At 43.1% G+C, this 23,665-nt stretch overlaps 1 protein-coding gene across 2 annotated transcripts in view; it reads right to left on the minus strand.

Moving 5' to 3' along the window:
* The window catches only part of PIK3R1 (phosphoinositide-3-kinase regulatory subunit 1), a gene marked incomplete at its 5' end in the record, with an annotated part of 84,240 nt that overhangs the window by 19,339 nt on the left and 41,236 nt on the right, over positions 1-23,665 (minus strand). For both annotated transcript variants that reach the window (XM_080805048.1, XM_080805049.1), the window contains 5 exons: positions 714-793; positions 996-1,197; positions 2,069-2,200; positions 7,127-7,201; positions 7,640-7,732. In XM_080805048.1, the coding sequence (XP_080661174.1) occupies positions 714-793; positions 996-1,197; positions 2,069-2,200; positions 7,127-7,201; positions 7,640-7,732 (582 nt within the window). The remainder of the gene's footprint in view (positions 1-713; positions 794-995; positions 1,198-2,068; positions 2,201-7,126; positions 7,202-7,639; positions 7,733-23,665) is intronic.

Raw genomic sequence — 23,665 nt, forward strand, 5'->3', positions numbered from 1 at the left:
ACTTGACTTCACTGACTGGACCCTACTATTCCCAATGACCAGCTTCTGTTAGCTAACTTTTAACAAGCATACAGGCAAAGTGTTTAGACTTTCCACAGTAGAAGAAAAATACATCAGTTTAAATTAAATCCACTGCTAACGTGGTCTACATTTCCTGCTTTGTTAAATGGCTAACCGAATGCCAGCCTGCTTTCAAAGAAGTGTCTGGCCTGCTCTAACTTGCTCCGGTGAACACCCTGGTTTCACACTGCTTGCATTCTTGAAAATGTTTATTTGGACAGACATTTCTCAGCAGACCTCCTTCCAAAACACACATTCCAAAATATTTCAAATTATATAGTAATTATAAATCCCCTACTTTATAAGTATTAGAAAGAAAAACAAGAATGTCAACAACTAAAATGAGCTCCGTAATTTATGCAACAACTGGAGGCATCAAAGTTGAGGGGACGGGAGAGAGCTCCCCACAGCCAGCGTCTAAAACCAAGACCATCCACAGATACTGAAATCCACAGATACTGAAAAATTCAGATACTGAAATCCAGATAAAATTTCCACACACAATACCACTCAGCCATTCTTTCTGTAAATCGCAAGGTGACATGTTATGGATCGCAATTCTACCAGAGACTTATGTTCCTTCAGAGAGGGTGTAAAGCCACCATTCTAAAAAACAAACCAGGACAGAATTTTAAAAGTTCAAAAAGCCTTACCTGGTGCAGGCTGTCGTTCATTCCACTCAGTTGAGATTAAAATTTCTATAACTTTAATGAGGTGTTCAGTATTCTCAGAGCTACAAAAAAAGAGAGTTTTATTAGAAACTTGTTTTCAAAACAGCAAACTCCTGTTCATTTATACACATTCAAGTCACTGTGTCTGGTAGGAAGGCGCGCGGGCATCTGCGAGCGAGCATCTTCAGAATAAGTTGAATGATCCATCAGCTCAGGACCTCCCCCACCACCCAAAAATACACACTTCTCCTCCTTTCATCATACCTGGCTGCTGGGAATCTGAAAAGCAGAGGGCTGAAAAGTTCAGAGAGTACTCTCGCACTCAGGAGATTCTTGCTGGAGGTCTGACAGAGCTTGAAGAAATGTTTTAGCAAATACTGAAGCGTCAGCCAATACTGATGAGGTATGTTAGGTGCCCTAATGAGCTTCTTCAACAGCTGGATGTAGTCCTCAGAGCTTTGTACTTCTACAGAGTTTAAAAAAAAACAAAACAAAACATTGTTTCTAGTTATCAGTGACTAAACACCTAGAACGTTTCTGTTCTAGCTACAGAAGAACGAGTCCCTTTAAATGAAGTCATTAGAAACAGGACACTTGTTCTTCTCATCAGAAAAGGCATTGTGAGAAAGTAGAGATCTCAAGTCAAATGGAAATGCAAGAAACTCTTGGTGTAAAAAGCCACAAGAGGATCAGGGTGTGCTGGCAGAGATCCGCCCTCTACTGAGCAGCTTCCAGTGTGATTGGCTGACTTAGAGGAGCATCAGATAAGTATCACACGTTTTGACTTTGAAGGTTACCAACCACAGTTTCCTGTCCCCAAAGCACTTGAACTGAGCATTAGCTCCTCAGCATGAGAATCCTCGTCCCTCAGCACATTCTGTAATGGCCCCTCGAGGAAAATGATAAGAATATCCCCAGTCAGTGGGTTCCGGTCCCAGGTTCCCTGAATCCAAAGATGGCACTTGGAGCGCCGTGGCCTTCCCTGACGTAGTGAACTTTGTTAATGCTGATAAAACGTTAACAATTAGCCATTTCAACATGTGGAGAATCTTCCTAAGCAAAAGAGAATCTGGGTCTTCTATTGGATGCCCTGGTAAGGGAGGGAATTGGTGCTAATGGGGAGGGAGGGTGTTGGGGAGAGATGTTTTCTAAAACATCGCTCTTTCTATCTGTGACAGAAACATTTTAAAAAGGATTTCAGACATTGTGTATATTGGTGGGGCCCATTTTTCTGAATATGTGACCTATTTATTATTTATATGCTGATTTAATAGAGTTTACATACATCTGCACATCTCAATACATGCTCATTGAGGTTTTCAGAACAGAAAACAAACCTTGGGCTAAATAAATCATTTCATTGTAAACGGCTACTGGAATGACAGGATTCGGTAAGTCCAAAAGATAGCGTTTGAAAGCGTCTCCCAAAACTTGCACATCAATCATTTCCAAGTCCATGGAGGCGGCATCTGTGACAGAAACATTTTAAAAAGGATTTCAGACACTGTATATATTGGTTGGGCCCATTTTTCTGAATGTTTGATATAAACATGACACAAGAAAGGAAGCAACAGGAGGACAGTTATAAAATTCTTGAGTATTTATGAGCAGTGTTTCTCACAGAGGTTGTTCCTGGCATTGCAAATAGACCACTTTTTCTTTGTGGAAGTCTGTCCCCTAAGTGGTAAGCATTTCACATGATGTCTTCTGCCCGTGCCACGGGCATGTTCCCAGACGGTGGGGCAACAATAAAAAAATCACATCCCCATTTTGAGCTGAATCAGGTCCCCCACAAGTCACAGGTTGAAGCCCTAACTCCCACTGTCTCCGAAGGTGAACATACTTGGAGACAGGGCCTTTTAAGAAGGTGGTTTAGCTAAAATGAGGCCATTAAGGGCCAGGCCTTGGTCCAAGTTGGCTGGTATCCTTTTAAGAAGAGGAAATGTGGACACACAAAGAGACACCAGGAGCAGAAGCACGGAGGGAATGCTTCGTGAGGACACAGTGAGAAGATGGCCATCAGTAAGCCAAGGAGAGAGGCCTCACAGGAAACCAAACCTGCCTGGACCTGGGACTTCTACTCTCAAGAACAGGGAGAAAATAGTTTTGTGTGTGAAGCCAACCAGTCTGTGGAATTTTGTTTATGTCAGCCCTAGCACACTAAAGGAGCCCCCCGAATATTTCCAAATACCTTCTGGAGGGTGTTTCTGCTCTGAGAAGGGCTCTGTCTAGGGATGGCTAATCATTTAGTAAATGCTTCCTAAAACCTCAACAGGAAAACATGAAATGCAAATCCAGAGATTGCCTAAATTTTGAGTTGCTAAATACTGCATCTCAGAAGCCATACAAATTTAGCTCAAGAGAGTGACTGAACAAACAGTAAGATACACAGAATTTTAACAATCTCAAAAATAGCCATAAAAATATTTTTAACATTTTCTCCCTAATTCTGACAGGGTACTCGAATTAGGATATAACTAATCTAACCTGTGGGCACTGAACTAGCTCCTAAGAAAGATGAACACATCTGTCCAGTAAATCCTTCACCCAGAAAAGAGGTCAGGCAATTCAATAATGGGGTGATGCTAACGAACTCAGGGTACAAAAAGGCACAGTGTCCGGCAGAGAGAGGGGATGCCTGGGCAGGAAGGGCCATGGGCATCTCTGCATGAGGAGAAGCATCTCGCTGCTGCTGAAGGACGCACTCCAGTGATGTGAAGGCCAACCTGAAGATTATCTGCAGACTTGTGTACTCGGTGGAGAAGTGAGCTGACGAACGAAACGCTACATTTTCCAACAGCTTTATTCTTTTTAGTGTTAAAAATCAGTTGGAACAGAAAGTTGCTGGAATAAAGCTCAGGGAAGTGCAGCTGGTAGAGAATGCGCATAGGTGAGCTGAAAGAGGAGAATTCTTAAACTCAGAGAGTGGAGGGCACAGAGTTGTACCCCACAGAGCGAATGGCACACATGGCATCCCCAACAAGGCTGGGGGAGGCAGTACTGGGTCTGGGCATAAAGGGCCCACGTGAGAAGTAATGCAACCACCAGTGTGCCTGTCAGCCAAAACTGTGTGCACCGCTCGAGCACTCCACAGCCACTGACCGCCTGACAAGCTGCTGGGCCCGGCCCTTTGCGCCCTGTATGCTTCATTTACGAGATCTCTTCGCCTGGGGGGATTACCATTACCTAATTTGTGTATCGTCAAGAATGGGACAAACTGTTCAGTGATGGTAAAAAACAACAACAACAAACACACATTAAGATGCTCACTACTTCACAGGCCCCTCCCTCAGGCAGGGTTTCTACTGCCTTCTCAGCAGTGCTGACGATCCCCGTCTCTATCATGACATTTCCCAGACAGGACACGGGCTGTGGCTGTTCCCTGTTCTTCCTGCTCCTCTCCGTGCCCAGCACGTAGGATGTGCTTGCTAAACGTTTGTGGACTGAGCCACAGCAGGTCCTCAGGGTAATGTTAATTCACCCAAGCCCTTCTCTAACACAAAAGGTATGTTCCCAAGAGCCTTAAGCCTTTGAACAAAATCATCTCATTTCGAGTCTCGGGATTAGCCTTTGGGTAAGCTCACTTTGTCAAATCCACTAGTGCTGATGACATAGTATATTATTTTTTTAATGTAGCTTCTAAAGCTCCTTAGAGTTCCTGAATTTTGTTCTGTAAGTCTCCTTTTCTTCATTCAAACTATCCTAAAGAGCTCTTCTAAGAGCTGGGGAAATCTGTCATGTGATAACTTCTGAGGTTAGCTAGGCGAGAACGACACAAACTTTAGGTCTAGAATGGAGGAGTTTATACCCTCTAAACCCCAACTTTGCATGGAGTCTGCTCAAGACAGGTCAACTAGTAAGCTCGCCAGCATGCCACCCCTCCTCCCAAAGGAATGGAGTCCCCTCCCCGGTTCACCTCTACCTAAGCCAGCAGTTCTCAGTTAGGGTTTTCCATTTTATTGCCCCACCCTGACCCCAACCCCCACTCCCAGGAGACATGTGGCAATGTCTGGACATTTTTGATTGTTAAAATTCAGGGACCATGCTATTGGCATCTAGTGAGTAAAGGGCAGGTGTGCTGAGGCTGCTAAAAGCCTCATTTTTTAAGGTGAGGTATAACTCACATATAACTCTATCATTATAGCAACAGGATTTGATATTTATATATGTTACAGATGATCACCACAGTCAGTCCAGTTAACATCTATCACCATAGTTACAGAATTTCTCTTCCCTGTAATGAGAACTTTTAAAGAAAAGGCCTGCTTCGGGTCAGAAGAAACCATAAAGAATCAGGAGAAAAATCAAATGAGAACAACAAAGATATAATTTGCTCTAAGTCAATACAGCAGAAAAAAGAGTTAAGGGCTTTTGGAGTGAGACTAATTTGGGTGCAAATCCCAGCTTTGCCATCAGCGGTAAGGAATACTGCTATCACACGGGCAAATATGGAGATGAACAAAATAACTTAGGAGGGTGCTAATAAAAGTGGGATGGTGTCCTCCACATCCACCCTGTTCAGACACTGGTAATTCACAAGCTTGGTTAAAAGCCATGAATTCTCTTCTCTCTCTCTTTTTTTTAAAAGTGTAAGTGGCTTATCCCTGAGCTTCCTCCAAGGTATTACAGTATTTTTATGGACTGAAAAATCCTCAAGCTATTAGAGTCCTGGAGGACCCACTCCTAAATCTATATAATGTTTACTCTTGTTCTGCTCACAAAATTCACTTTTATGACACAGAATCCACAAGAAACCAGTTTTTTACGTATATGTTTTGATCTCAAGTGGTGAAGAAAAGCTATCTATCAAAATACATTGCTGACGTGATTTTTGGTTACTTATTCCATCTCAAAGGTGATGTGAAGGTTTTTTTCTAAAGCTAAAGTGCATCATTTGTATTCAGTCACATTTAAAAGCTTAACCGCTATTTCTCAAATAACTCCCATCTCATCAGTCTCTGATGTCTAAACATTTCCTGTGACTGTTGTTCAGTCTGACCAATTTTCTGACCAAAACATGTATCTCAAGTTCAACTGGCTAAGGACAAAATTCAGTCTCCTTACCACTCTGGTCAGGCTGTGAGAAAGAAAAGACATGTGTTTCACCTTGAGTTTTCTGCCAGTCAGCTCCTCCTGACCTGCTCTAGGGGGAAGGCAGGAGACCAGCCGCCAAGGCCCATGGCCTGCACATGTGAGAGGCTGGCTTCCATGCACAAAATAAAAATGAAAGTTTGAAAAAAATTTTTTTTCAAACTTCAAACATTTGGGTGGTGCATTTCAGGTGAAACTATTTACTGATAGAGATAGAATCTTTTTTTTCCCAGAAACATCTTTTCTAGAAATTGTCATGAGCTGCCTCGACTTCACATTTTCACTTACTGCATTCTTTGCACAAGTACCTTGTCTAAGAGCTTCTTCCCGAACGAGGTTTCATTCTTTTGGTTTCAGAAGTCCAAATTCAATTATAAGAATGTGAGGCAGAGAATTATTTTTCTAAAAGAAAAATTCTGAGAGGCAATGAAGAATCTGAGAGATTCTACAAGTTGCTACAGAAGATGACTGGCTGGAATGATGGCCAGTAAATTTATTCACGTTTGTAGTTTTATTCCATTTGGCAAAGAAGAGAGGAACCAATAATGAAGGCGCCACCAAGTTGAATTAACTGATGTCATTTAACCAGTGGTGCGCTGTAGCTGGCCTGCTCTAAGGGCCACCTGTGCTCAATTCTTTCCAAGTTGGGAGTTTGGTGATAACATGCTGGCAGCCTGAAACTGACCACGGCCGGCGTAGTTACACTGTGGAAATGGGCAAATGCTACGAACCAGGCTTCCCCTACCTCCCTGAGAGTTCAGCACACCACTGAATAGAACAGCATCATGGCGTTACTTAATATAAACATGGCATGAGAAAAGCAAAGAAGCGTGAAAGGAAGGAAGACTGAGACAGTAAAAAAAGGAGAGGAAAATGGAAAGGGTCAGAAGAGACCTCTGTTAAATGACATAGACTTATAAATATTTTTTAAGCTGATCCAGATGAATCAGCTGTAGCCAACTGCACAGTCAGAGAAAGACGGTCGACATGCAGAGCCAGAGAAATCCCAAGGGGGTGTTCCTCTCCTCAGCAACTCCTGCAGGACCCAGAGGCTCTTCGCCACGGGGTCAGACCACACGCCTGCAGGCAGGCAGGCACACACACCCCAACTCAGGAGACAAACATCAAAGGTCCGGGCTGGTTTGCACTGTTACCTTAATAGGGCAGAGGGAACTGGGTGTGATTACTGAGCTTCCTTCAAACTTAGAACACTACATGGTTACGTTCCAGTTTTTGGTGCTTTACCTGAGACTGAAAGGTAAGAGCATGCTTCCCATCTGTCTTTCCAGTTCCATGACACTCACCACAATCAAGAAGCTGTCGCAATTCGGCCGGGTTGCTGGAGCTCTGTGTTCTGTATAGAGTTGAACATTCCAGACCTAAGACACAAAACAGACTGAGCATGCAAAACACAGCTCTCTGGAGAACCTGTGAGCCTGCTGCCAGAAAGACATTCCAGCTTCCATCCTGTATCTATTCTAGATGTGTACCAAATATTCTTGGAAGTGAACTCCTACTATTAATCTTAGCTGGCATGTCAATAACTTTGGCAAAGTCATCTGGCCACTAAAGAGCAAGTTAATTATATTTATTAAATTATGGAGAATTTAATAGTTTCCATACAGTAAGTACATGGTAACATGGGGTTAGGAATCAGACCAAGATTATTTCCCCACTGCACGGCAACAAAGAGCTCATGTGTCTAGCACAAGGAGCGAGAAATGTATTTAATAAACGCCCAACAGACAAATGTAAATCACAACACCCATGAAATAAGAATATAACAAGGTAAGAGAGCCCCTCTACCAGCTGATTACCTTTCTTTTCAATGGCTTCCAGGAGCTTCACGAGAAGAGGCGGAGCAATGTCGGGAGGGGCAAACTGCTCAGCGAGATCTGGAAGAGCCAAAGCTGCAAATAAACAAAATCCTACGATTATACTTAATTGGGGTAATCAAATGCATGAGACAGCAAGGAAGAGAATTTAAATACAAAACAATGTAGTTCTGACACTGGCAAACTCAGGCCTGAGCAAGACGGAGCCGGTGCTGGGCCCTGCACTTAAGAAGGCTTCTCTCTCGAGCCCTCTTCCAGCTGGGCCTCTTTCTGTACCTTAAGGTTTGGGGGCCCAGCAGACAGGCCTGCTTCTTCCCTAGGACACACTCGGAGTACCTAGCTAGAACCCAGGAATTCCCTGCCCAACTGGCCTCTCAGGGCCTCTACCCCAGGTCCATCCTCCCCAGGGCAGAAACTCCCTTGGGGGTTGCCCCTGGGCCTGAGGCACCTGGCTTGGGCCGGTGGGGGGGGGGGAGGGTTTCCACTCCCCGCCCCCCCCCACACTCTGGGGCAGAACCTGGAACCCAAGAAACCTAAATTCGACTCATTATGAAGGAATAACTGTGCAGGTAGGAGGATGGGACAGATTTGACTCAATAGTTCTGAACATGATTTATAACTTTAAAATATTTAGACACAGGGCACTTGCAAATGACCACCGGCCCCCTGATGTTCACGTTAAGCCCCTGTGTACCTGCCACCCAACCCTTTGTTTGCTGACACGTATTTTGGTCAATTAATACCTTAAGAAATGTGACGCTTTCACAACGGTTTTTCCATGCTTTCTCTCCGAGTTTTACCAACTGCAGTGATACAAGAAGAAACTAATTGGATGACACAAATAATGGCCTTCAACTTCACATTTATAACTGTAGTCTCACTCCAAAAATCCATAAAGCCATTGTAAGTAAAAATATTCATCTCGTAATACACCAGAAGAGGGAGCTAAATATATTCACCTTACTTTTCTCACAAGCTGCAAAATACACCTAAAGAAGTGTCTCTCTAAAAATATCTGCAGGTGCAAACTTCTCATTAGCCATCAATACAGAGCGTTTTCGACACTTCAGGTTCATTCCTGTGCAAGCCTATCTAGGAATTAGCAGTTTATATAATTTAAGAAAGATGAAATATTTTAAATTTTGTTTCAGTGAGATCTAAAATTTTTTTTGAATCGTAATTCAAGGCATTTATGATGTCATTAAGATTTCGAATGAAGCCCATCTTCCTAATACTTAGAGTCATCACAGAAGAAGAGTCATGATACAAAAGTCAACCTCAGAGAATGAAGCATGATTTATGTCACTTTACAAACCCTAAACCCTGTGGTTTAAGAGCCCTCTGCACAGCAGTATGCCCTGGGAGAGACAGACGCATGTGATCTTGCCACCTATGTCAACAGGATAAAAGGAGAAGATCTAGAGGAGGGAAGAAAACCCCACAGCAGTACTGTGCACTAGAGCTCTCTGTGAGGACGGAAATGCCGTATTAGCTGTGCTCTCCCAAAAAAGCAGTGACTAGTCAACTAGCCACATGTGGCTACGGAGCACAAGAAATGTAGCCACCGCAGCTTAGCAAAGGAATTCTCTCTTACCACTTTAAACCAAAAAAGCTGTGTGCGCTAGTGGCCGCAGCATCAGAGCGCACAGTCCTGCAGCCTGAGCGAGGCTAGACTCTGTCAAGAACAAACAAGAGAGTCCTGAGCTGGCCCCGGGCTACTAAGACCCCACCATAAAGCCATCCAGGGGGACAGGGCTTTTGGGTGTTGAGCTCATCGACACCTGAGCTCAGGGCACGAAAAGTCTGTCATAGCTTCCCGGTGACTTTGTTCAACTGCAACGTCACCAGAACACGTGATGGACTTCGTAAAAAGGAGGGACAGAAATGCCAGACTTTCCAGACAGCCATGATGCAGAGAGCTGAGTGGAAGCTCCATTTCCCCTGGGCTCCCCGTACCTGCCCGAGCCTATGGAGCACCTGGACAGCTTTCTAGGAAGACAGCCCCAGGTACGACCACCAACCCCTGGAATCAGAAAATCCAGGAATGGAGCCAGTCATTGATTTTGGGTTGGCACTACATTTTAGGACATGCTATTGTGATAAGCAAATTCGGGTGGGTGACCCCCTAAAAAAAGAACCAGTAACGTCATCCCCCAAATCTCTAAATGTCATAATGTGAAGTATATCTGAAAAGCACTGAAAATAAAAATATCTTCCAAGTTTCATGTAGTCTTTTTCATTAAAAGCATTGTAATATAAGAAAGGATCAACTGCAAAATGAAAGAGCATATCATTTCATTTCCCCTGATAAACTGATAAACCTTCTGCCTTAGAGGATTATCAGCTCACAAAAATTGTCCACCCCCATAAATGCCTTCTACACTGAACAAACTGGCATGTATCGTCCCATCAGCAGATGTAACAGAGGAAAATGAGGGTCGAGAAATGGTGTGGAGAAATATTAGTCAGAATTCACAGTAGTGTCTCTTCTCAGCCTTCTCAAACTTAACGGGTCTTAACTTAGCACACGCCAAGACACAAAAAGCTAAAGATTAACCAGTAAATACACACTCCCACAGAGCCACTCAATGCTCGACCAACTAACGTGCCCCGTTTCTCTGTTCCTGCCCTCAGAAACTACGCAGGCCTTTATTTTATTTTATTTTTTTTTAGTTTAAAAAAAAAAAAATCTTTAAAGTTGGCAACTGAAAATGGAATTACTTAATAAAGGTTTATCTCCTTCCAGAATCTTATCAACACCATCATTTCTGCAGGCAAATTTGAAAGTTAAATTAACTGATAATTAAAGATTTCACCTAACTGCGATTGAAATATGCACCCAGCAGTTGTTTTATGACTAGGCTGGCAAATACTACATAGAAAAGGGGTTTCCACCTCTCTATTTGTTCCCTTTGGCTTGAAGAAGAAAAAAGGAAAACCTTCTTTCCCAGTCCTCTCAAATGTTTTTGTAGCAAAAAATGGTAGTTTACCTTCAGTATCCCAAGCTACAAAATATCATGTATTTCACTCAAGAACTCAAGGGGCACCTGGGTGGCTCAGTTGGTTAAGTGATCTCAGGGTTATGAGATCGAGCCCCACACCTCAGGCTCTGCACTAGGCGTGGAGCGTACTTGAGATTCATTCTCTGCCCCCCCTCCCCTCCCCGGGCAGCCCCCCCACCCTGCTCTCTCTAAAAAAAAAAAGAAAAAAGAAAAAGAAAAAATAAACTTACATGTAGTGTTGGAAAAGCACTATGCTAGCCATCAGGTACCTACAACAACACTGGGACTTTTCCCAGAGCACACCAGAATACAAAGAAGCAAGCTAGAGGTACACAGAGAGGGTACAGGTACGCTTCTTGGGATAGGTCTGTGAATTTCCCACTGAGTTTTTAATACAGATAAAAGCTGTATTACTCAAATGTCTGAATCATTATAGCTGATTAAGGTTTTGCAACGGGAGTTTTTTCAAGGAGAAATTTTAAAAGGAAAGACCTTGTTTTTTAAATAACAATTCAGGGATTTCCTATTCTCCAGTACAAAATCTGTGATTCAATCCATTTCCCCTTTCAAATATTTAAACATAGGGACCATGAAGTCCTACCCAAGATGTCTTTAAAGTTCACATTTTCTACTTTAGGCAACAGGATCCACTGAAACTGAAATCTAAAAACTATTCTAAAGCAAAATATTAATTATTTCAACAATCCTAAAATCAACTATTCCTCTAATTTTATTAAGTACAGAAGGCTAATATTTCCTTTTCCATTACATCTCATTTTAAGAAATTCCAACAGGAAATTACAATTGCTAGGCACTACCAAATTTGGCAAGTTGTTCTTTGAAAGGTCCATGATAAAGCACCCACATCATACATGTCAATAAACTAAGACAGTGGAATAAAAAAAAAATACAGAATATACAGATCATATATGGTGGCTATCATACAAAACACAAAATGACACACCATGTTCATCATGAAGTTTATATATACATTCTTACTGGGTTTCGTCTTCCAGACAAATTTTTATACCTGAATGAGGAGAGCTTTTTGGCTTTGAAGCCTGCTGTAGCCAGTGTGTACATCTGGAGAGCCAAGTCCGCTCTTAAGAATCTGGATGAATACACAGATTTGCCTACCATAGTCCAACACCAGTTTCTGTCATTTTTTTTAAAAAAGATTTATTTATTTTAGAGAGAGAGAAGGAGGAGAGAGGAGGGACCCAAGGAGAGGGAGGAGAGAAGCAGACTCCCCACTGAGTGCGGGGTCCAACACGGGGCTCCACCCAAGGCCTGGTCCCACCACCCTGAGATCATGACCTGAGCTGAAATCAAGAGTTGGATGCTTACCCGAATGAGCCACCCAGGCGCCCCTGTCCAAGACCAGTGTTTTTCTTAGTGGGATCAGGTTTCACCAATAGAAATTAGTATTACTTAAGGAGAAAGAAGACAAGAAGAAAAGCAGAAGGGTCTAGAAGTGGGGAAGCCAAGACACGTATTGTTTCAAAAGAGGAACCAGTCTTCAACACTGATAGGAACACCAATGAATTAGGTGTCCCTAGTTGCAGAAAAAATTTCTGATGACACATCAGATGCTGTGTTTTCCATTAGTTCTATTTCTCAACCCTAACCCTGGTGACGACCAACCACATGGAAGAGGAGAGAGCCTTCTCTCCAAACTCAGACCCTTCCCAAACCACGAACACGGACAGGCCCGAACAGTCCTCGGGCCCCGGTGGTGTGTGGGAGACGGTGGCATTCCTCACATGTAACACTGCCAACACCGCTACAGAGTGCAAGACGAAACCAGCACACAGCTGCACCTTTTGGAGGCAGTCTCCATAAAACAAGATATTTCAGAGTCAGTGCCTGGCAGGGACGAATGGAAAGTTTAAGCTGAAATTCTGGGACTCCACAGACGGCCCAAGCCAAGTATTTCATTACCGATGGAAGTAGCTTGGAAGTACATGAAAAACTGCCACTTACCTTTTAAAATGTCCTACAAATACACAGAAAAGAAAGTGTATATGCAAGGCGTGGGTCAATATTAAATCAAGATGTTTGTCGATTAGCTGTTGCTGAATCAGAACTTTATTTCTGTCTGAAACAACCACTCTCATTATTTCAAATGAAAAAAAAAAAAGGTAAAATCTGGTGGGCAAAACCCTAACAAATCCCAGTCCTTGTCTGAGATAAACTGTGTAAGCACATTCATACCTATGTCCATAATGGTTAATATCCTGACATTTAAATGTCTTAAGTTCTCCTGACAAAACCCCAACAAATGCTGGCTAAGATGATATAGCTAAAAAAACTAAAAGCCAAAAACCAGGCTGGGTTCCTTCACTCTGGAACACACCTGCTCAATCAACAGTAGTTGATTATTAAAATTATTAAAAGCAATTATTAAAAGCACACATTTAAAGCCAAAGAGACCTCGGGTTTAACCTTGGCTTTGCTACTTACTGAGTGTATTCCTGGACACGTTAATTAGCTTAATCTTCAGTTTCTTCATCTGTAAAATGGGAATAATTTAGAATGCAATAAGGACTAAATGAGTAATACAGATAAACATGGTAGGCATAGTGTCCAGTATGTAGAATGCACCAACTAATGGGTAGCTGTTATGAATTTATAATTATTTATGTAATCTTTTTCACTATTACAGAATTTTAATTGTAATGGGAAATATTAAGACCAGAAAGTATTATAATGGAGACAGAAAGAATTTTCAGTACATTTTTAAAAGACATTATTTGTTTATTTATTTGAGAGAGAACACAAGCCAGTGGGGAGGGGGACAGGGAGGAACAGAGAGGGAGAGGGAGAAGCAGACTCCGCCACTGAGCAGGGAACCCAGTGCAGGGCTGTATTCTGGATCATGACCTGAGCAGAAGGCAGATGTTTAAGGGACTGAGCCTCCCAGGCACCCCTCAATACAAGCATTCTGAGAGGGTACACATTTCCATCTTGCCTTTCAATGTAACATATAAACACAATTATCTTTTCAGAAGTCATGCCTAAAATATCACATTATTTTCAATATATTGCACTTTTCCCTATAAAAACTAATCTCTTTGAGTTATGATACTTCAGTTTTCTGAATATGAAAGAAAAACGAGGTTGGAATGATACTGAATTTGGTGGAAACAAGGACTTTTGCGGGGGAAAGGAGGAGAAAAAAGTATGGGCAAAAAAGAAAATTGTGGAGTCCATGTGGAAATAAATCTTCAGCCGTAACTACATTATTTTCAGAGATAACTACAGACATAACTAGTCAGCGGGAATTAAAAGACCTGTCAACAGATTTAAATAGGAAGTTTGCAAATCTTTTCAGACACCCTAAACTAATTAGTCTTTAATATCTTTATCTTCTCCCACTTACCCCTTCTGCTCCACAGCTCAAAAACAAAAGAAAGGGATCTGAGATCTCTGCCCATTTAGTTTTATTTCTAGACCACAGCCTAGTACAGGAAACAAACAGCAGGCAAAGATCTTACTAAACATAAGCAGTCATTACAGCTCTGCTTTGGATGGCCTTAGCCAGAACCTCGGAGTTGGAAGATCACCCACGTGCGAGATTGTACTTAATCTTTGACAGGCTAGCCTAATTAATTGTGGTTGTTACCGCCCAAACTGAAGTCTGATTTGAAGATTACAATTTACAGCATACAGCACAAAATTAAAACGCTGGGTAGGAGGTAAGTGAGGAAGAAAGAGACTCCCCCTTCTGCACCCCAGGAAATAATGTAGAGGTGAGTCCCTGGGACTTTGGGGGCTAACGATTTATAAGGGAAGTGGTCTTTTGGTCTGTTGGCTTAGAAAGATTTGCTACGAAGTGTGACGGAAAAGCCCCAAAAGGGAAGGAAAGAAGAGAAAAATCACAGGACACACCACAGTGGGTGTCTGACCATTTGTGGAATGAATATTGCTGAACATCCCTTAGGAGCCACACCCCACAGGAAGACATGCTTTCCATTTTATTATTCCTAGCAGCCCAAGACTTACCGTCCTTATCAACCAGACCCCAGAACTGAGGAAGTTGAGCCTTACAGAAATTAAGTCATTTGGTCACGGTCACAATCCTGAGGTTGGGCTTGTACCTGTTTCCCCCTACCCCAGGAGCTGACAAGTAAGTCCCAGTAAGGAAAGAAACCTGTGAGAAGTTTGCCAGAATTTGCTGCCAAGGCTCCCTAATTTAAAGGGGACCGATGACAATGGTGTTGCATAACACAGAGATATCTGATGCTTGATCCCACCAGTGAGCAGCCACAGTGCTTCTGCCGTATGCAAGTAAAGCTACCCTGATAACACTCATTTTTGCCCTGGCCCCAAATATGCAAGGCAGCACCTAGTCCCTCACTATCAAATCTTCCTCATGCAGACCATTAATGCCGTAAAGAGAAAGCAAGGAGAGCCCCTGCAGTAACCAGAGGGAGGCAGGGGCTCCAGGAGAACCTGTGGGGGCACTGGCTTCTCTCCCACTGCCCTCTGGTAATAGATTTCAGTCAAACATACGAAAATATCACGTTAAAAATGTTTCAAAATAAAATAAAGTAGGGTCTTCCCTTGTAACCTGAGAAGCCCCTGTCTCTCAAGAATTAAAGATCCGCTGATCAGGAGGGCACAAAAGCCGGAGAGAAACTGGGAAGACACTCTTGGTGCAACGAGAAACCCGGAAGAAACATCTTGATCTCGGCTAGACCCTCACTACCTGTGCGACAGCAGGACGCTGGGGGTCCCAGGAGCGAGTGCCAGAAGAGGGAGGAACTGCCTAAGAGGCAGATTCACCCATGGGGGAGGGGGGCAGCTTCTTCACAAAGCCTGGATGGAAATCAGAGAAAAGAACCACCAGATTCCATTCTAATAACTACAGCGAGAGCTGGGTGGTTTCGCTGACATTTTAAAACATACCCGCACACTGAAAGAACTGTACAGTGAATGCCCATACATTCTCATCCTCGAGTCCACAAGCAATGTTTATCTGTTTCATTACCTATCGACCCATCAATCCATCTTTCTTTCGTGATGTGCTTTCAAGGAGGCTGCAGAAATCGGTTGCTGTGAATGGAACTGCTTTGCACACCCTCTCCCCCCCAACCCTACAATGAAACCTTAACTACTGTCAAGACAGTATTTGGAGATGGGATTTTTGAGAGGTAATTAGGCTGAACTGAGGTCATGAGGGTGGGGCCATCACAATGGGATGAGTGTCCTTCTCAGACTCTAGAAACCTTCCCCTTTCTCACTCTGCCATAGGAGCACAGGAAGAGAGGCAACTGGGTGTAAGCCAGGAAAAGGCTGGGACCCAACTGTGCCGGCTCCCGGACCTTGGACGTCCAGCCACCTGAACGAGGGTGAACAAATAAAGTCTGCTGTTTAAGCCACTCAGCCTATGGTATTTTGTCACAGTTGCCCAAGGTGACCGAAACATCAATGCACTCCACCCAAAGAAAGCAAAGGAACTGCAAGTCTAGGGAAAAAAATCAATGTCAAATAGAATTCTACAGGGATTTAGTAAACACCTCCTGTGGGTCAGAATATTCGCAAGGGCAGTGCTTTTTAAACTTTACTGTGCATATCAATAACCTGATTGGGATCCAGGTGGGGCTACAGGATTCTGCAGATCCAACAAGCTCCCAGGTGAGGCCCACGCTGCTGGTCCCTGGAACACACTTCGAGGAGCAAGGGCTGAGGGTGAGCCCACCAATCCCAGGGAGAAAATCCGGATCACTCTGGGAGAGAGAATCCCAACGGTTAACTGGCATACTTCCCACTTGTTGCTGAAATGCCCTGGGCTTCAAGGGCTGGTCTTACACCAGATCCCAGGAGCCTAGCATCTAAACATGTGTTGTGCAGACGACAGGATTGACTCAGAAAGGGTCTAGTTATCAATTCTCATCAGCTCCGGTATCATACCTGATTAGAAATCAAAGGAGTGAGATCAGTGAGATCTGTTCACCTGTGTACTGCTGTGTGTGGGGAGAGGGGTCCCCTGGGTCACAACTCGTAAAGGTCCCAAAGTTAAGTTCAGGATGACGACTAGCACCCAGTTCCCCTGACATCCACAGCAAAGCTTTTCCTGAAGGGCCACACTCAAGAGGACACAGTTACATTGTGTTCGGAGGTTACACTGTGCTCAGAGGAGAGGAACAGAAAATATGACTACCCCGATGGCAAGGACCACCACTACTACCACCGGCACGGCGATGCTACTGCTTCTACTACTGCTAGTTCTCGCGTATTTAACACTTAGTACTGGAAACGGTGCTCAGTGCTTCGTGTGTCTGATCTCATTTAATCTGGGCAACCTTGTAAAATACTCTAATTGTCCCATTTTACAGGTAAGGAAACTGAGGCTAAAAAGAGTTAAGCACATTAGCCGAAGTCGTGCCAGCAGTAAATGGGAAAGGAATGATTTCATAGAACAGACATACTTCAAAGCCAGCAGTAACACTCCATGAATCTTGGGTGCCTCCTCAGGGGGAGGCACCACAGGACTCCACTCTGGGGGGGTGGGGAGTGACCAAGCCATGACAAGAGAATAAAGATCAAAAAGCATATGGCAAGAAGGGGATCCCCAACCCACCTTCCCCACCCCCGGCCAGTGACAACCCTTAGTGACAAGAGATGTATTTGTTTAACATAAGCTCCCGCCCGGAGGCCAGCTTCTCACCATCACCTTATCAGGACTGAACCCCTTGCCAGTCAACTCGGCCAGGCTAAATATTTTAAGGACAGCATTTATTAAATATTTTCTCATAAGGCTAAACTAAGCACATTCTTCCCCAAAGATGTAATGGGTTTTATTCAGCTAAATATAGTTAGCTAGCTTATCACTTTCAGCAAGGTACAGATGGACTATTCTAGTTAATCATCAGGAGAAAAGACCCCAGCAAATGATTGACAAATGCATAGGTGTTTTAACTTGTATTACAAAGGATTCCAAAATGAAATCCTCATAGGATACACTTAAGAGTCATATGAAAGGAGCCGAAGTGCTCATGATCACAAAGGGAGAGAAAAGGAAAAGGATGACCTGTCTGTGGGGCTGAAAGAAAAAGAAAATAAGGACAAAAAAAGACAAGGGGCCAGAAAATAATGAACAGAGAATTCCCCATCAGCTACTGCAGAAAAATTATATAAGAAAGGGGCGCCTGGGTGGCTCAGTAGGTTAAGCCTCTGCTTTTGGCTCAGGTCATGATCTCAGGGTCCTGGGATCGAGTCTTGCAACAGGCTCTCTGCTAGGCAGGGAGCCTGCTTCCCCCTCTCTCCCTGCCTGCCTCTCTGCCTACTTGTGATCTCTCTCTCTGTCAAATAAATTAAAAAATCTTTAAAAAAAATTATATAAGAAAATGTGTATTCAGATTTTTTCAACGGAAAACGTTAAAAAAATCACTGATATATGAAATTAAACTATCCATTTATAATAAAGCAATTATTAGCAACTGCTAGCAATTTTAAGATAAAAGTACACACAACCCTTAATAATTATGTGAGCAATCAGAATACAAAATAAAAATGAAACAATATGCTTTCACCAGCTCAGACAAATGTGATTAATTCTGGGGAGCTATTAAGTCTCCCGACCTCAGAATATATACTATGATCACTGGTGAAGTGAGCAAGAGATTATTCACCTCTCAGCTACAGAAATCCAGGGACTTACACTGGCTGCAATTTTCCATCTGAGGATACCAGTTTTAGAAGGGTCAATTTGGGCAGCAGTTGGACCCTATCATTACACTCTCAAAAAAGCCAGGGTAATACATAGTACTTTGTCACACACACGTATTTTTGTCATATCCATCTACCTTGTTTTAAATATACAGGAGGCCCCACAGATAGAACAAAAGCAAAACATAAAATACGTATCAATTACAGAAAGAAGTCTGACCATGTTCCCACGAAGATTCTCAGAAATAAGCTAAAAAAACCCAACCCATATAGATGGGTGATATCTGAGGAGTGGGTGCATTTGATAATTGCTTCAAAGTCAGCAGGGGAAAAGTGGCTACGTCACATAAGCCAGAGCGAATCGATCAAAGACGAGGAGTAAAGTAAAACATTAAGGGGGACCCAGAAACGGAACTGTTTGGTCAGTGATTGTAACCAACAGGTGGGACTCTTGATGGACAATACTCTGTACCAGTTCGCAGATTTCACACTAAAACTGCCCCGGTCTGAATGGGGAGGGTCAGGACAATGTGAGTCACCTATTATGGATATGACTGTGATGCTGTTCATGAAAAAGTGCCCTGGGGGACACCCCAGAGGGGGAAGCTGCCGACGACCACTGCTGTGCCTATGCCTCTCCATGTTCTGGTCTCAGAGCCACCGCGGTCCTAGCAACTGTGACAGGCTGCGCCCTGCCTCTCCCTCCTGCACCACTTCTGCCTTCGCTTCAAAGGGAAGTGATAGGGCCTGAACCACAGGAGGGAGTTTTGTACATTTTGTTCTATCAGATTAGGCCTCAGTAACTTTATGAATTATGAGCTGTCAACTTCTTTTTCATCTGCTATAGAATATGCTTCTTAGAAATTGGGGCTATAAATAAAACAACAGATGTTTTTTGCTGGCTTCCACAGGAGCCTGGGTCATTTTTTTAAAAAAGGGGCTATAAATTAAGTGAATTAATCCAAAAGGATGTACTAGGTTTCCCCCTGTTGGTCACTTTTTGCATTATTCCAAAAGATTCACAGATTGATTTTACTTCATAAAATACTTTTTGGGGCGATTGTATGTAATCTGCTGAAAAAGCTAGAAAGGGCTTTATAACACACTGCATCCTTTCTGTGACTTCTATTTAAAAAAAAAATACTACTAAATGTCTTACCTATGCTTATCACTGGATGACACCAAAAACAAATGAAAAGCCACTGTTCAGTGGCAGACAAGAGGTGAGGACATGAGTTCTAGATGCTTCTGTCAGTGACAGGTTGGGAACTTTCAGGAAAACATTCCATACCTCTCAGCCTTCACCTAACAGTGATGTGATAAGGTTTAGCTAAATAATTTTAAAATAACTTCTAGTTCTTAAATCTGTAATTGGAAGATAAAAGTCAAGGAAATCACAGGGCCAACATAAAACCACCGAATTACATTTCAACATGAATTACTTTATAAATAATCTTATTCTCTTCAGCCATTATGTTGTTGCATCGCATAGCTGACAAAAATCACAGGCGGGCACCCAGGAGAGGGCTGGAGTTGGTAGCAGGCAAAAAACAGTTACTTCAAATAAGGGTGGGGTGGGTCGGGGGAAAAAAATCAATTAAATGCATTAAAAGAAAGCAAAAATGGCAACATTTAATTATATGTCATTGGGCTACCTTAACCTGTAATTTCTGACAAGGGGTGGGGAAACTTTTCTGAGGTCCGCTTTTTAGGTGAGATACAAACTTTCACTTTGTCAGCATGAACACTTTCACAAGAAGTAAAACATTTCTCCAATTTGTATCCAGATCTAACAGAAGACAACTTACTGTGTGTTCTTAAATGTATTCAAAAGTCATGACTGCTACAAATCAAAGAATGCAATTTCTACTCAGTTTCTATAGGTCACGAGTTGGAGGAATGGGTGTGGAGACCAAGAAATTGAGAGCAACATATGAGTCAGGCCAAGGGAAGGAGGGAGGGCAGTCAGTGGCCTAGATACTGCCCGAGTCACTTGGCTCACTTCCACGAGTCACGCTGACAGCCTTGGAAAGGACATCAGTCTTATTTTGCGTGTGGGAAGGACTGAGAGGTTAGGTGACTACAATAAGATCACTTGCTCAGTGCCTGGCAGAGCAGACACCGACAACCCACGTCCGTCTGAATCTAAGGGCCCTGCTCTTTCCACTTCCCCTCTGATCTCTCCTACAGGTAGTTTTTTCTCCTCTTCTCCTCAGTTTCCGATTTAAGTTGCTTGTAAATGCAGCCCCTTTTAACATTTTGGAATTTTTGACCAACACATGCTGGGTTCGAGGAGATAGGAGGGAGGGTCTGTGCAAAAGGGGCTCTCCATCTACACGGTCAGGGAATACAAATGTCTGTGATTAAACACGTGAAGGGGTTAATGAGAAGTAATGATACTCAGAGGAAAGTGCTCTGTTCCCCAAAACCTAGATCTTTTTAAGTTTATTCATTTCCTTTTGAGGGGACTAGTCTTCAGTCCTTTGGAAGGTGATACATTCTCAAACATGTGGTAGTAAGAGGCGATCCCAAATCAAACACGATTAGAAGAAAGACACCAAAGGCTGCCCTTCACACCCGAGGCTCTCCTTACCAAGATGTTAATAATGGCTAGCGCTTACCACGATGCACTTAGCATATGCCAGGTACTGTACTAAGTTGTTTTAATGAAATTATCCCATTATGGGGCAGGTTCTATCCACAGACTTCATCTCCAATTTACAGAGGGTAACTGAAGCTCAGAGATGCTAAGTGATTTGTCTAGGCTCACACAGCGGTACCCATCAGAGCCAGGACTTAAGTGACAGAGGTGACAGAGGTTTAGACATAAAGGCTGCTCCCCTCTAAGGGATCCTTATTTATTAATGGAGTGTTATCTCACTGGGTTCCTTTAGGGGGCCTAGTTTCCTTAAAGACGTCATCTTTTTTTTTTTTTTGGTACAGCACAGTCCACTACCCTGGCAGGTGGGACCGCCTAGAGCCAGACAACAAAAGTTAGAAAAAGAAGAGTTCTCTAGCTCAAGAACAGATGTGAAAAGTTGAGAGCTCAAGAACAGCACCACTCTGCTCCTTGACTGGCCCATTTGTCTAGTTACTGTCTTTTTCCAATTCTGTGACATTCTACAAGATGTTGAACATACCTGCTAAGGGAGGGCAGAATGTGCCAGTCATGGTGACAACCCACCTCTCAAATCCTTGAAAAACAGTGTGATACCAACCATTTCCATGGTCCTATGTTCTACCAGATGATCATTCATTTTGGAAGAAATGACAGAGAGACACATGAATAAGAAACCCACCAGAACTGAAAGAAATGGTCACCAAGCAGAATGTATACCAGAATTTCAGGGCCAAAGAGTGACTTTAGTACTCTGTAATGATGCGATCCAAATCTAAGCCATACATGTTAATTTAAAATTTTCTAGTAGCCACATAAGGGGTAAAAATAAACAGGAGAAAATTTAATCTTTTATTTAAGCCTATTTATCCAAAATATGATCATTTCTACATATAAGCAATATAGAAGTTATCAATGAGACAGTTTACATTCCCTATTTCCTCTTTAATGCTCCCGGCACATCTCCATTTGGATGAGCCACATTTCAACAGCGTAGTGTGACCGTGACATGTGACTGGGGGGATCTGTACTGGGCAGCGCAGCTCCAGGAGACACAGCCTTCAGCTCTCCCCAGCGTGCGCAGTCTGCTGACCTCAGCTGACAGAAGTGCCATTATCAGGGAAAGGCTGCCACGGTCCAGCTAGTGAGTGAGGCAATCTACGGTCCACTTAGGTTCACATCTTGATGGTATGAACCTCAATAATGTCATTTATAAGACTAGTGATCATTAACATGTTCAACACTGGCTACGAGACAAATGACCATAAAAGGCGCAGAGGGACAGTGATGTCTACAGAGTCTCCTATGGGCAGAAAAAGCAGCCTGAGGCCGCTTTCCTTCTGGTAAGATGGCCCAAGGCTGTGTATTTTTTTAAAGCCCTGTACCTTCAAATTCAAAGTCTTGAATACACCCCTCTTTCCAAAACGTGCCCTTTAACCAATCCATTCTTATGAAAACTTGGAAACTCTTTTTGCTCAACTGTGTTGGTAACAATACTAAGTACATTTTGGGCTTCAAAGCCCCACTACAAAGGAAGCATGACAAAGGGCTGTAGACAAGGCTAGAGCAACGGCAGTGACGTCTTGTTCATTCAATAGCATCTCTCTCCCAACACCGGCCCGTGCTCTTGCTCCCAGGCCTAAAACCTTGACTCTTTCCAAGTACGTGAAATGTGAAGCTTAAACCCAGCTCCCAATTGGTGCTTCTGCGAAAAAAAAAAAAAAATGCATTTCACAGCTCAAATTTCTGCTTCTGCTTTGGACCCAGAACAAAAACTCTTTAATAAGTCAAAGCTGATTATCGTTTCCCCCAAATGTAATGTAATTTTTACAAGTGGTAGAAACTAGAAGTGGGAAGCAGTTCCCAGCTCAGATTATAGGATAACATTATATAAAGCTAAAAGGTACTGAATCAATTATTATTATTTAGGTAAGGCAACAAGAATGTGGATTTATAGCAAGCTCCTCAGACCTCTGGACACTTTCTGGGAGAAGGCCTGAGTCTGAAGGCAGTGGCCGTCACTGTGCCTGAATTTCAAAGGAGACGATTAAAAGAGCCTGCCCTTATCAAACACCTAGCATCTTGAGAGAGTTTATCAAGTTGACGTGGCTTTCAACATGTCAAGTTCAATGGTTTTAGCACTCGGCTATGCAGGTCGAACCTCGGTTTAAGGTGCTACTTGATGACGAGACCCAGGAAACTGGCTCTCAGGAGGAAGTGCATGGTCGGTAAAGTGTGGCCGCCCTGCTTGCACCGAACAGCTAAAGACAGACTAATTTTGGATGTAAACCAGCGTTTCAAGAAAGGGGCTCAAGATGGCCAAGAGAACATAAGCTTTGTAAGTCACTCACAGAATGTGTCCCAAACCCATGTCACCAGGACACAGAGGATGTGATCAATGAATGTTGCTGACTGAATGCCCTGAGGAATGAGTCCATTTCTCCCAAACTGTTCAAGAATTCTTGGGCTAGGAGAACCACCGGAAGATGAGATTTATGACAGACTATGACCCATGTGAGATTCTTAATGAAGAGATCTTAATTAAGTTTAACATAAATGAAAGTACAAATCACTTTATAAGTACTGTGCCCTGAGTTCAAATGATACATCCATTTCTTTTCCCCGCCACAGGGCGGTGTTTCCCGAGCAGGCACCTAGAGCACGGGTATTCGTCCCCGCACCTTGTGCTCTGTGCACTGACACAGGGAAGCTTTT

The sequence above is a fragment of the Martes martes genome (assembly GCF_963455335.1).
Source record: "Martes martes genome assembly, chromosome: 5".
Classification (NCBI taxonomy): domain Eukaryota; kingdom Metazoa; phylum Chordata; class Mammalia; order Carnivora; family Mustelidae; genus Martes; species Martes martes.